Source organism: Eretmochelys imbricata, chromosome 7, assembly GCF_965152235.1.
Source record: "Eretmochelys imbricata isolate rEreImb1 chromosome 7, rEreImb1.hap1, whole genome shotgun sequence".
In the NCBI taxonomy this organism is placed as follows: Eukaryota; Metazoa; Chordata; order Testudines; family Cheloniidae; genus Eretmochelys; species Eretmochelys imbricata.
In genome coordinates, this window is record NC_135578.1 from 1,738,766 (window position 1) to 1,753,426 (window position 14,661).

Consider the following 14,661-nt stretch of genomic DNA (forward strand, 5'->3'; position numbering starts at 1 on the left):
GGGCTCGGCCCCTCCCCCGAGGCAGCATGGGGGGTGTACACAGGAAGGGCTAGGCCCCTCCCCCGAGGCAGTTGGGGGGTGTACAGGAGGGGGTCGGCCCCTCCCCCGAGGCAGTTGGGGGGTGTGTGTGTATAGGAAGGGCTCGGCCCCTCCCCCGAGGCAGCATGGGGGGGTGTACACAGGAGGGCTAGGCCCCTCCCCCGAGGCAGTTGGGGGGTGTACAGGAGGGGGTCGGCCCCTCCCCCAAGGCAATTGGGGTATGTGTGTGTGTGTATAGGAAGGGCTCGGCCCCTCCCCCAAGGCAATTAGGGTGTGTGTGTGTATAGGAAGGGCTCGGCCCCTCCCCCGAGGCAGTTGGGGGGGGGTGTGTATAGGAAGGGCTCGGCCCCTCCCCTGAGGCAGTTGGGGTTTGTGTGTGCACAGGTGGGGCTCGGCCCCTCCCCCGAGGCAGTCGGGGTGTGTGTGTGTGCACAGGTGGGAATCAGCCCCTCCCCCGAGGCAGTTGGGGTTTGTGTGTGCACAGGTGGGGCTCGGCCCCTCCCCCGAGGCAGTTGGGGTTTGTGTGTGCACAGGTGGTGCTCGGCCCCTCCCCCGAGGCAGTTGGGGGGTGTGTGTGCACAGGTGGGACTCGGCCCCTCTCCCGAGGCAGTTGGGGGTTATGTGTGTGCACAGGTGGGGCTCGGCCCCTCCCCCGAGGCAGTTGGGGGTGTGTGTGTGTGTATAGGAAGGGCTCGGCCCCTCCCCCGAGGCAGTTGGGGGGTGTGTGTGCACAGGTGGGACTCGGCCCCTCTCCCGAGGCAGTTGGGGGGTGTGTGTGCACAGGTGGGGCTCGGCCCCTCCCCCGAGGCAGTTGGGGGTGTGTGTGTGTGTATAGGAAGGGCTCGGCCCCTCCCCCGAGGCAGTTGGGGGGGGTGTGTGCACAGGAGGGGCTCGGCCTCTCCCCTGAGGCAGTTGGGGGGTGTGTGTATAGGAAGGGCTTGGCCCCTCCCCCGAGGCAGTTGGGGGGGGGTGTGCACAGGAGGGGCTCGGCCTCTCCCCTGAGGCAGTTGGGGGGTGTGTGTATAGGAAGGGCTCGGTCCCTCCCCCGAGGCAGTTGGGGGGTGTGTGTGTGTGTGTATAGGAAGGGCTCGGCCCCTCCCCCGAGGCAGTTGGGGGGGGGTGTGCACAGGAGGGGCTCGGCCTCTCCCCTGAGGCAGTTGGGGGGTGTGTGTGTATAGGAAGGGCTCGGCCCCTCCCCCGAGGCAGTTGGGGTGTGTGTGTGTGTGTGTATAGGAAGGGCTCGGCCCCTCCCCCGAGGCAGTTGGGGGGGGGGTGTGCACAGGAGGGGCTCGGCCTCTCCCCTGAGGCAGTTGGGGGGGGTGTGTGTGTGTGTGTATAGGAAGGGCTCGGCCCCTCCCCCGAGTCAGTTGGGGGGTGTGTGTGTGTATAGGAAGGGCTCGGCCCCTCCCCCGAGGCAGTTGGGGGCGGGTGTGCACAGGAGGGGCTCGGCCTCTCCCCTGAGGCAGTTGGGGGGGGTGTGTGTATAGGAAGGGCTCGGCCCCTCCCCCGAGGCAGTTGGGGGGGGTGTGCACAGGAGGGGCTCGGCCTCTCCCCTGAGGCAGTTGGGGGGGGGTGTGTGTATAGGAAGGGCTCGGCCCCTCCCCCGAGGCAGTTGGGGGCGGGTGTGCACAGGAGGGGCTCGGCCTCTCCCCTGAGGCAGTTGGGGGGGGTGGACAGGAGGGGCTCAGGCAACGGAGACGAGGGCTGAGAAGAAGGTTTCTCCTCCCCCACGTCGAGGAAAGAGGCGGAGGCCTGGGTCGGGGAGACCCGCGCCGCACCCCAGCAGAGGGGGCATTGCCGGGTCAGGAGAGGCAGTGCACGCTCGAGGTGATTGGAACTAGTGGGCCTCCCAATGTCGCTCCCGTCACATCAGATTCCCGCGTTCTTCTGCTGCGCACGCGTACTGCTTTCTTTTTCAATTCAACCCACACTACGCGCATGCGCATTATTCCTCCTTCCTCCCCCAGGGCGGGTTTAGTGTATTATGATCCGAAGACGCGCCTTCTGCGCGTGTCCCTACTGTGACGGATGCGCATCCTCACCCCTACCGTCTCTGGACAGGTCGACTTGTCTTACCTCTGAGCGCACGCGCAGCTCTTGTCCTCCATCGGGCTCCGCCCCGCGCCTCCCGCAGAGCATGCGCAGTCGCATAGCGACTGTTCGGAGCGGCTTGTGTGACAGCAGAGGCGGGAGTCAGCGAGCGCCCTGAGGAGGGAGGCCCCGAGCCCGCCGGAGCCCAGGGAGCCGGAGCCAGCCGGGGGAGGCGGCCCCAGTCTCCGGCACGATGAGCATCGAGATCCCGCCGGGCCTGACCGAGCTGCTGCAGGGCTACACGGTGGAAGTGCTGCGGCACCGGCCGCCCGACCTGCTGGGCTTCGCTGCCGACTACTTCACCCGCCTGCGGGATGCCCGCGACCAGGAGGCCGCCGCCGGGGGCCGCAAGGCGGTCAGCTTCGACGGGGAGCCCATGCAGACCGAGTCCAACGGCGAGGAGGAGCCCGGGCGGGACGACGAGGACGAGGACTCCGACTTCGAGCGTAAGGGCCGGGAGGGGGCGCGGGAGCCGGCGGCGGCGGGGCGGGGTCCGTCTCCCGGGGGCGGCTGCCGGCAGGGGGGAGCGGGGCAGGCACCGGGAGCCGTCCCGCGGGGGGCACGTGGGCAGCGGGGAAGGGGCGCCCCCTGCCGCGGTGCGGCTCCACCTGCCAGGCCCAGGGGGCCCGAAGAGCCGTAGCAGGAGGTGCGGGGACACAGTTTCCATGCAGGAAGGGGAACGGCAAGAGGTCTGGGCTTGGGTCCCTCCCTGTAAACTGTCTCTTCGGGTGCGCGGTTCCTTATGTCCCACTTTTTGCGGTAAAAGCGACGGGCAAAGCGAAGTAGCGACGGACAGCGGTAATGCTGGTAATCCTCGGCTCTGAGCCTGAGTGCGTCCCTCTGGAAACGAGGCACCGTGGAGAGCAGTGATGGCAGGGAACTATCGGGGTCCCCTTGTCCGAGCGGGCGGGGAGCGGGCAAGGGGCTGTCAGAAGGTTATTCTCCTGCCCGCCTTCTTCCCGGGCTGTGTGTTCTCCGCTCATCCTCCTGTAGTCCTTCCTTACTGAGAGATGAATTTCACAGCAAAAACCTCAACAGTTCTCATCCTTCCCGAACGTCCTGGGCCACTGTAGCTGCAGATTAATACAAGACAGGGTGGTTTGAATGGGGGAAGGGAATCTAGGGCTGCTGTAACCCACACATGATGTCCCTTCGGACATGAGCTTGCATTGGTGTGGAGTCTGCTAGTAATTGTTTCTTAGCTTCCTCTGCTGGGCTTTTCTATCTGTGTTCTTTACCGTTTGTTATCCATGCTATTAAGAAGCTACATATTTGGGTTCTGAAGTGTTCTGCCCCGTAACAAGTAGATATGCAGTTGAAAAGGCAGTTTGCTGTACAAAGTTAGGCCATTATTCCACTGCCAGAGAGACATCCTGGAGGAAGGAATCAAATGTAAGCAGCTACCCAGTAACTGCCAAAATGGTACTGTAGGGTCTGACTTGAACCATCAAAGATTGAAATGTCCATCCTGCTGAGTATGCAATATGTAAGATCATGTGCTTTTGTGCGGCCTTTTACAATACTTACCACAATATGGTTATTTAAGGATAGAGTTGCAGCCATAACTGTTTCCCCTTGACTTTGAGTATGAACGTGGTGCTTGATGTTTTTCTCTGTTTACCTAAAATTACACACCATTATAAAGAATTGAAATCTGCTGCTAACTTTATTACTTCGATTGTTAAAAGCTGAAAATTCTGAACATCTAATATCCTTTTCTCCGTTTATGTGGGGTTTTTTTGGGTGGTAGTGGTGGGTGCTGAGCTCAGTCTACGTAATGGAATGCTGATGTGGATGTAGCCTAACAGTGTGTGGGCAATTCAGTTTCCTAAATAATCATAATTAGTGTAGGGCATCTGATGCTTTTTTCTTCCCTGGGGAACTTTCCTTCTCTGTGCAGTTGGTGGGGGTCGGAAGGCTTGTATGCTTTGTTTGCAGTTCCTGTCCTGCAGCCAGAGGGCAAAAGTGAGCACTTTTAAGCATTTACCCCCTGAAAGAATCCTCTGCTCTGCTCTGTTGTTGCAGTAGAAAACACAGTAGTTATGTATTGGAAGAGCAGGTAAAAATGTACCTGCTTTCGGTCTTGTACAGAGTGCTTCCTGGCTTAATATCAGAAGTTTTGCAAAAGCATCATAGGACCTTTTTGGGGGGAAAAAAGCAATCAAGAGTTTCAAGTCCTTTTAAAGTGTTATTTTCTATAAAGTGATATCAGGTAATAGAGGAAGCATCCAATCCACCTCTGAAGGATAAATTGAAGCCTTTATAGTCCTTTTAATGGTCAGTGATAATAGTTACTTTACAAACATTGACATAGATCAGTTAATATTGTTCACCTTTAAAATCTGAGTAGCCTCATATTTTTCTATACTGTGCTAGGTAAGCTAGATCTATTTTCTGTCTTTTGATTAGGAAATTTGGTACACTGAATCAACTCACTTGACCGACTCAGTTTGTGCAAGGTTTTCAACAATTTAATTATTTGAATATTTTGGGGGAGGAGAATTATGGTTATTGGTACTTGTTGATGTGTTCTCTTCAAGCTGTCAAATGCAATTCAGTGTCGGGTTTGTTTCAGAGCTCTCTTTGGTGGCATAACAGCCTCTAACATTAAAGTGCTTTAACATTTAGCAACATATTCACCAAATGAACAAGTACCTCCATATTTGATAAATCTTTGGAAATAAGGAAGGCCACAAAGCATAGTACTATTAGCCCCAATTTGCTTTTTTTTTTTTTTTTTGCTATTAAAAGTAAAATAGCTCTTTACACCTATTTTGCAACTTATTTGTGCTATTGCACATTGTAATGCTAAAACAGGACATTCTTCTCTTGGACTATTTGTAAAGCACATTATGTATGGGCACTACGCAATAATAATTAGTGCTAGAACTACTTCTTTTACTTTGACGTTGTTGCAACTAACATCTATGTGCCTTAACTTTTTGTAATCACAATATTATTTTATACCCTGCTGTGGCTTTCAGAGTCCAAAAAGAAATAGGATTTCACTGTCTTCTAAAGTTTTGAGGTTACTGTGCTAGATCTTGGAGGGAAGCCCTAGCAAACTTTGACCAAATTAAATTAGGCCCTTGGTTTTAGAATGGAAAGTGTGGTTTAAAAAACAAACATCACCCTGTCTCATATAAAACTCAGCAAACTTTGGAGTTTTGGTTCTCCCCCTGGCCTCACCCAGTATTGTTGAAACCTTCATAAGTCAAAGTATTTAATGATTTATCCTTGTTGGTAGTATAGCCTTAAGATAGCAAGTCCTTTATTTTTCATAGACATGTTTTAGCATAACGGGATATGTTTTGAAATTGTTTGAGGAAGAACAGATCTTGAACGAGAAGACTAATGTATGTAAAAATGTAATGGTTTATACATGAGACATCATCTTTGAATCCAAGAACCAATTCGTACAGATTTAAGTCTGAAGGGTTAAATAAAGGTAACTCCTGTTAGTGTTAATGGAGTTATGTTCAAATTTTCCTTGCATTGATGAGACAAGCTTAGGGGATGTAAAATATTTAAAATAAGTATAGATAGATACAGTACTGTCAAATCTAGTTAAATTATGCATCTAGTACAAGAAGAAATTTTGATAGGTAAATTGTTGAATATAATCAGAGCAAATATAAAAAAACCTGAATCTGATGAAAGGGGAATCTGCTGCTTGAACATTTGGATAATTAAATATGTTGATGTTTTCATTTCATTCATAGAGGTTTTCATTCTCTTTACTTTTGATTAGTGATGATTATGGGCTGGCTTGCCCTGTGTTTAGGCTATGAAGAAAGTCATAATAAGCCGTGTATTTCCTTTCTGTTCTGTTCAGGTTTTTTGGACATAACATGAAAGCTTTGGCTGTGTGTCTGTTTGTCAGGTGTGACGTGTTATCCAGCTTTTATTCTTTTCATATCTGTATTCGATTTTTAGTACCGTATTTCCTTTGTTACACAATTGAATTATGCTTCATACGAACAATGCAACAGTTAGGGAATCTTCATTTACATGCTAATGAAGGTCTAGAAAAGGTGTATCAAGAATCTTTAGCAACACAAAAGGAATGTTTGATTAAAATGTTAACAAAAAGGGGGAAGCAACACAAGCCAAAAGAGAGAAAAACAGGTTAGAATATTTAGATATCTTAAATGTATTTAAGTCAGCAGGGCCAGATGAAATTCATCTAAGGGTACTTAAGGAATTAGCTGAAGTGACATCAGAACTGTTAGCGATTATCTTTGAGAATTCATGGAGGACCGGTTAGGTTCCACAGGACTGTAGAAAGGCAAACATAGTGCTTGTCTTTAAAAAGAGGAACAAAGAGGACCCAGGGAATTACAGACCTATCAGCCGAACTTTGATACGTAGAAAGATACTGGAACAAATGATTAAACAATCACTTTGTAAGCACTTAAAGGATAAAAGCCAGCATGGATTTGTCGAGAACAAATCATGTCAGACCAACCTAATTTCTTTTTTTTTGACAAGATTACTGGCCTAGTGGAGAGGAGGGAAGCTGTAGACTTGATATATCTTGTTTTTCAGTAAGGCTTTTGACAGAATCCCCCATGACGTTTTCATACGCAAAGTAGGGAAATGTGGTCAAGATGAAATTACTCTGAGGTTGGTGCACAATGGATTGAAAGATCGTAGTCCAAATGTAGTTATCAATGGTTTGCTGTCACACTGAGAGGGAGTATCTAATGTGGTTATTTCTGGGTCTGGGGTATTATTCATTCTCTTTGTTAATGACTTGGATAATGGAGTGCAGAGTATGCTTGTAAGATTTGTGGGTAACACCAAGCTGGGAGAGGTTGCAAGCACTTTGGAGGATGGGACTGGAATTCAAAATGGCTATGACAAATTAGAGAATTAGCTTGAAATCAACAAAATAAAATTCAGTAAAGATAAGTGCAAAGTACTACACTTCGGAAGGAACAATCAAATACACAGTTACAAAATGGGGAATGTCTAGGCGGTAGTACTGTTGAAATGATCTAGGGGTTATAATGGATCTCAAATTGAATACAAGTCAATAATGTGCTGGCATTTAGCCAATATTAAAATCTTTAAACAACTGCAACAAAAAAACACCCCAAAAGCAGCTCTCTAGTGCCCCCTTTTGCAGGGCCAACCATGGCACTTCACGTGCTCCCTGAAGTCAGAAAGTTATGGGTGTGTGCTTGAAGAAGGGTAGCTCGTGCTAAAAGCTCGGCATCAGTCTTAACAGTTAAGTAAAAATAACAAAATCAGAATTTGGCTGTTTGTGCCTTTAAATAAACACACCTTCAAAGGCAAGTGCTTAATTGCAGCGCTTGAAGGCGAGGCCCTGACCTAGTCCTGGGATTCTGAGTTAGCACTGATGAGCTCTTCCTCTGTGCCAGCACTGTCCCTGAGAAGAAGCAGCCAGCCTTCTTAATTAGTCTGCTGGCTCCTGATTTGTTAGTGTCTCCTCCTGGCCCTTCCAGTCCTGTGGAGGACCAAGTCTTGGTAGCCTGGGCTTCAGTGGGTTTTCCTTGAGCAGGGGGATGTCAGAGCTCCAACACCTCCAGTCGCAGGCAGAGAAGGCCTGGCAGACCCTTTCACAAGCGCCTACTGGTTTGGCTTTATTTTAAGCCCATGTACATTTTTGTTCATCATGTTTTGGTCATCTTGGTCAAATACAATCCTTGCCTTCATTTACGTTCACTGAAATCTCTTTTGATGATTCATCTCGTCCTCGGAACTTATTTTATGTTTAACATCCTTTGTGTAAAATTACTTCACTTGTATTCTGTATTTACTTTGTTTCCTCATTTTTTTTTAAATGAAACCTAGTTTTTGAAGCTTCTGAACTTTTTTAGTTTAATATATCAATATCTCTTCTGCACTAGCATGTTTGATAGCCATGGAAGTTTCTACTGTATTCTCTCTTTTCCAGGGAGAATAATCCCACCCCCCTTTATCTGTCTTCAGATTTTACCTTTTTCAGTCCTAGTGTTATAATTATTGCCCTATAGTGCACCAGCTCTAAGTCAGTAGCAGATTGCCTATGTAGATACTCTAGTTCTGTCAACTGGAAGATTATATATACCTAAGAACAGTGTCATTTTCCACAACGCAACCTCTTGCATTTTTAGAGTATAACAGGGATATTTTAGTTTTCTTTGCTCAACTGTTGCCATATAGGCTTTGCAAGCTAATATTTTACTTTCCTCTTTTCTCCTTGGTTAGCATATTTGTTATGAAACATCTAAATATCCATTTTAAAAAAATGATCTGTCTGTTCTTTATGTAAAGAAAGTTAAATCTGCCTGTTGGTCCCAAGCAATAAATGAAATCTTTAATCAGCTCCTCAGCCATCATTCTTTCGTTTCTGCTTGCAGTTGGTCCCAGGATATTAGAGAGACAAGGTGAATGAGTTAATATCTTTTATTGGCCCAGCTTCTGCTGGTGAAAGAGACAAGCTTTCAAGTTGCTCAGAGCTCTTTTTGGAACCTTGTGTGTGAGGAAAATGTGTCCAGAACCAGTTGAGCAAATAAACTAATGCTGTCAGTGACATGAATGCAAGCAGTGCATTTTTTAAATGATCAGTCTTGTCAAAAGTACCCAGTAATTGTGCTATCAACTGGAACGGTTGCAGAATTGGCCTAAAGCAACTTTGTAAAACTTGGTTGCCCGCGGTGAGTAATCTTTTAGATCTTGAATATGGGCTAGTAATTATTCTTGGCAGTTTTATGAGGCTGGACTAAAGTTTATGTAACTTATTTTTTTACATTACTGTGAACCTACTTAACAAAAAGATTCTTTAAAGCCCTGTGGAGCGAAGAATTGTCAAGATTAAAACAAGAGTGAGTAAAGATTAGCAGTATCAGATGATCCCAACACAAGTGAAATGTAGCAGACACTGATGCCTTCACAGAGTTAACTTGGTGTCCAAAACCACTTGATTTCATTCAGCATTGGCTTGCTTTAATAAACAGAGTTGCTGAGCATGAAAGGCTAAGATGCCACATGGTTTGTTTTGCATGTCCATAAATCTGCCTTAACCTCTACTCCTATTAATAAGAACAGCTGACAACAGTGGCTTGTAAGAGGCAGTACAACATTTGTTTTACTAAACTACAAAGTTTCTTAATCTCTAAGAAATAATTTCTATGGGTAGCTCACAAGTCTTCAATATCAACTGTACTGGGAAAAGGTAAACTACAATCAGCTCTTTAGCAAGACATCAATTGGCAATTTTATAGAGTAAGCTAAAAATCATGCTGACCACAGAAGTTGCCGGATTGGAGAGTGCTGGACTAGAGAGGTTCACCCTGTAGTGCAATCACCAGTCTTCTAGGGTAGAAAGCTCCCTCAATTTCTAATGTAAAAAACCTTCCCCAGACCTTTTACCCTTCTTGTAAAACAACAAGAACAAGTAGTTAAGGTCTGTATGCATCATAAAAAAAAAAATCTCTGGCGGGAGGGGAGGATTACTGAATAGAGACATGGGGGGCAGGAGAGAGAAGACAAAAATCTAGCATACACTAGAAGAATGGCCATACCACTGGGTCAGTTCAAAAGTCCATCTAGCCCAGTATTCTGTCTGCCGACAGTGCCAAAGCCATTTGCCCTCTGGTATTAATCTAGTCTGCCCCGATTTGGTAACCACGTTGGCTCTTTTCAACTCCCCCCCCTGTATTTTTGGTGGGATATAGTATTCTTTTAGTCTTACGGTCTTATAAATTGTTGCTTTGTGCTGCTAAGAAAATGGCTACCGACGAGCTGAAGTAATTTTGTATATAGTTTGTGAAATGCTTTGGAATTCTTCAGGAACAAACATGCAAAATATATATTTATTTATTAATGCTGAAAATTTTAGGATAAATTCCTAACTTAGTTTCATCCATTAGAAGTGCAGTGTCCTGCATGTGCTTAGTAATATTTATCAAGTTTTATAAATAATTTTAACATGAATGTTTAGTGCTGCAGTGGGAATAATACAGTAGAGAAAAATCTACTGGGATCAGTCTGCAAGCTAAATGGGTTTACCTGAAGGATTACTGCAGTGCTCTTTACAACAAACTTGTTTATATAAAGAGCTAGCGTTTACATCTGAATGATAATCCCTTGAAAAATGGGAACTGTAACTTTACTTTATAGCTACACAAATACACTCCAGTAATTGTATTACAAGAGCTTTGATTGCTTCCAGTGACTAAATTCATAAATATGAATGTCAATCAAATAGACATGTGGTTTGTAGAGTTATGCTATTTTGGCTTATCTCTTCTAGTTTATTTTCTGAAATTTTCACAAATACCACCAATTCTACAAAAATGGCAAGGTGCGAAGTATTGTGTGTCGTCTTAGAATGCTCTTATGTAGCACTGTAACAGATGACTTACGAAGGAGGCAAGGACATAGTTTAGGGAGGTAGGTAGGTTGTATTTCTGAGCAATATTATACAAGATCCATCCAATGGGCATCACAAAAGGGCAGTAAGGAGACAATACCAAAGTGTCAATTCTACATAAAGATCTGTGCATACTGAGTCCTTGTGAAGTCTTGCAAGAGAGAGGCCTAAAAGAAAGAAAATATCATGTAATAAACTCAGTCACTTTTTCAAGCTGACATCCTTCCCTCAGCTGATGCAGTGTTTGGTGGAAGGTTGTTACAGATTTCAGAGTAACAGTCGTGTTAGTCTGTATTCACAAAAAGAAAAGGAGTACTTGTGGCACCTTAGAGACTAACCAATTTATACAGTCAGGGTGCAATTCTACATGGGTAAACTGAATCATTCTTCCCTCTCTAGGGATGACTTACTAACTTCTGCATCCTGCTGTGAAGGCTAGAAGAGGGAGGGGACTGAGAGGGAAAACTTTGTCTTATCTTATTTTTCATTCTTAGACCTGTGTGTCAGACAGTCTGGCGCTCCCTCAAAGGATGGCAGTATGTCCAGGGTGTTTTTCTGGCTAATGCTTATTTGTTGAATAGTTTGAAAGAGAAGAGGGTGTTCCATCCCTAAACTTCATGTCAAGGCTCTGCTGCAAATTATTTGAGCTGAATAGCACTTTTAAGCTTTGATGCAGGGTTTTTTTCAGCTTTGGAATTCACCATTCTGGAGAATCCTAAAACTAGACTCAGATTAGACATCTAGTCTGCCTCCAGTTGCTATGACATGGAATGTCCCACTGTGAAAACTATCTGATGTGGAGGTTCCAAGAATGAAAAGTCACAGGTAAGACAACTTTCCCTTTCTTTCCCCCCAGAGGGATAATTCTGGAACTGATATCCTGACATCCTTCCAGGTTTCAGAGTAACAGCCGTGTTAGTCTGTATTCGCAAAAAGAAAAGGAGTACTTGTGGCACCTTAGGGACTAACCAATTTATTTGAGCATAAGCTTTTCGTGAGCTCAGATGAAGTGAGCTGTAGCTCACGAAAGCTTATGCTCAAATAAATTGGTTAGTCTCTAAGGTGCCACAAGCACTCCTTTTCTTTATATGATTTAGAATAAGAGTTTAAGACCAGAAAGAACCACCAGATGATCCAGTGATCTCCTGTATGTCACAGGCCACTGGCACACTGAACCCAACAATCAAAATCAGACCAAAACATCACAGCCCAGTGAAGAGTAGGCGATGTGCCCCCACAACTCCTATTGGGAGGCAGTTTCAGACCCTCACTCTTTGATGATTAGAAACCTTCTTTCAATTTCATGGACAGTTTATGCCCTGGTGTTCTTATGCCAACATTGTTCTTTAGCTTAAATAACTCTTTACCCTTCCTGGTGCTTGGTGTATTTATAGAGAGCAATTATATACCTATTCAGCCTGCTTTTTGTTAGGCCAAACAAGCCAAGCTCTTCCAGTCTCTCATAACATAGGCACTCAGTTATCCTGACCATCCTAATTGCTCTTTTGTGCACCTGTTCAAGAAAGATTAATTCAAACTGGAACATGGGTGACCAGAATTGTATACAGCATTTCAAAGGAGGTCTTACCAGTATCTTGTACGATGCCATTATTACTTCTCTATCTGTACTGGAAATGTAGGATGCATTATGCAAGACATTTGCCTTTTTCACAGCCTCATCACATTGGTGGCTTATAATCATCCTGTGTTTGACCAGCACACTCAAATCTCCCTCCTCTTCTGTTGCTTCCAACTGATGAGCTCCCAGCTTATAGCAGAAATTCTTTTTAGACCCTAAGTTCATGACCTTACACTTCGTACTGTTGAATCTCATCCAGTTTTTCTGTTACTCCCGTCTTCAAGATCACCCAGATGTTCCTGTATAATATTCTGATCCTTTTCTGTATTGATGATGCTTTCCAACTTTGTATCAGCAGCAAATTTCATTAGCACACTCCTCCTCTTTGTGCCAGGGTGATTGATAAAAATATTCAGTAAGAGTGGTCCCACACCTGATCCTTGATGAACTCCACTGGTAACCTCTCTCCAGTCCTATGCTTTGATCAGCCTACTTTTGCCAATTCATCAATGTTGTAAGTCTCTTGGATCCTACAGTAGTGTAGGCTGTAGGGATGCATCTTAAAAAAACAACCAAAAATCATGCTCATGGTTTTAGTTTGTCATTTATTTTTGCAAAAAATGACAGATTCCTAAACCCCTGTTTTAAGGGGCTAAATCTTCGTAAGTCCGTCTTATCTCTGATTCTGTGGATTTTGATTAGATCGGTTTCTGAATGCTTGAGTAATATTTTGATTAAATACTTATGCAATTTCATGTATATAACCTTTTTTTGAATTGGATTTAAATATGGGTTGTCTCTGATATAGGATAATTAGCCTGTTGCTCAAATGAGGGTCAACATTCCCTAATTACATAGGGCTCCAATCTTGCATTGTACTCCACATGAGTAGTCCCTTGTGCCCATGTGGAGTCCCCCTGAAGTCAGCCTTATTTCTCACTGTTGGAAGCTTTTGATTACTATGGATATAGTACTTTGTGGTTTAATTGTGAATAGTAATGTGAGGGTGCAATTTCTGGGATATATGTTTACTTCTTTCAGAGTAGCAGCCATGTTAGTCTGTATCTGCAAAAAGAAAAGGAGGACTTGTGGCATTTTAGAGACTAACAAATTTATTTGAGCATAAGCTTTCGTGAGCTACAGCTCACTTAGAATCATAGAATCATAGAATATCAGGGTTGGAAGGGACCCCTGAAGGTCATCTAGTCCAACCCCCTGCTCGAAGCAGGACCAATTCCCAGTTAAATCATCCCAGCCAGGGCTTTGTCAAGCCTGACCTTAAAAACCTCTAAGGAAGGAGATTCTACCACCTCCCTAGGTAACGCATTCCAGTGTTTCACCACCCTCTTAGTGAAAAAGTTTTTCCTAATATCCAATCTAAACCTCCCCCACTGCAACTTGAGACCATTACTCCTCGTTCTGTCATCTGCTACCATTGAGAACAGTCTAGAGCCATCCTCTTTAGAACCCCCTTTCAGGTAGTTGAAAGCAGCTATCAAATCCCCCCTCATTCTTCTCTTCTGCAGGCTAAACAATCCCAGCTCCCTCAGCCTCTCCTCATAAGTCATGTGTTCTAGACCCCTAATCATTTTTGTTGCCCTTCGCTGGACTCTCTCCAATTTATCCACATCCTTCTTGTAGTGTGGGGCCCAAAACTGCACACAGTACTCCAGATGAGGCCTCACCAATGTCGAATAGAGGGGAACGATCACGTCCCTCGATCTGCTCGCTATGCCCCTACTTATACAGCCCAAAATGCCATTGGCCTTCTTGGCAACAAGGGCACACTGCTGACTCATATCCAGCTTCTCGTCCACTGTCACCCCTAGGTCCTTTTCCGCAGAACTGCTGCCTAGCCATTCGGTCCCTAGTCTGTAGCGGTGCATTGGATTCTTCCATCCTAAGTGCAGGACCCTGCACTTATCCTTATTGAACCTCATCAGATTTCTTTTGGCCCAATCCTCCAATTTGTCTAGGTCCTTCTATATCCTATCCCTCCCCTCCAGCGTATCTACCACTCCTCCCAGTTTAGTATCATCCTCAAATTTGCTGAGAGTGCAATCCACACCATCCTCCAGATCATTTATGAAGATATTGAACAAAACCGGCCCCAGGACCGACCCTTGGGGCACTCCACTTGATACCGGCTGCCAGCTAGACATGGAGCCATTGATCACTACCCGTTGAGCCCGACAATCTAGCCAGCTTTCTACCCACCTTATAGTGCATTCATCCAGCCCATACTTCCTTAACTTGCTGACAAGAATACTGTGGGAGACCGTGTCAAAAGCTTTGCTAAAGTCAAGAAACAATACATCCACTGCTTTCCCTTCATCCACAGAACCAGTAATCTCATCATAAAAGGCGATTAGATTAGTCAGGCATGACCTTCCCTTGGTGAATCCATGTTGGCTGTTCCTGATCACTTTCCTCTCATGCAAGTGCTTCAGGATTGATTCTTTGAGGACCTGCTCCATGATTTTTCCAGGGACTGAGGTGAGGCTGACTGGCCTGTAGTTCCCAGGATCCTCCTTCTTCCCTTTTTTAAAGATTGGCACTACATTAGCCT

General features: G+C 45.7%; 1 protein-coding gene and 1 long non-coding RNA gene across 2 annotated transcripts in view; one reads left to right on the forward strand and one right to left on the reverse strand.

Moving 5' to 3' along the window:
* LOC144267360 (uncharacterized) overlaps window positions 1-2,202 on the reverse strand; it is a 71,243-nt gene extending 69,041 nt beyond the window's left edge. The window contains exon 1 of the long non-coding RNA XR_013346606.1: window positions 2,116-2,202. This is a non-coding gene — a long non-coding RNA (uncharacterized LOC144267360). The remainder of the gene's footprint in view (window positions 1-2,115) is intronic.
* PRKAR2A (protein kinase cAMP-dependent type II regulatory subunit alpha) overlaps window positions 2,190-14,661 on the forward strand; it is a 150,955-nt gene continuing 138,483 nt past the window's right edge. Inside the window, exon 1 of the mRNA XM_077821266.1 lies at window positions 2,190-2,576. Within this exon, the coding sequence (XP_077677392.1) occupies window positions 2,324-2,576 (253 nt within the window). The 5' untranslated portion in view covers window positions 2,190-2,323. The remainder of the gene's footprint in view (window positions 2,577-14,661) is intronic.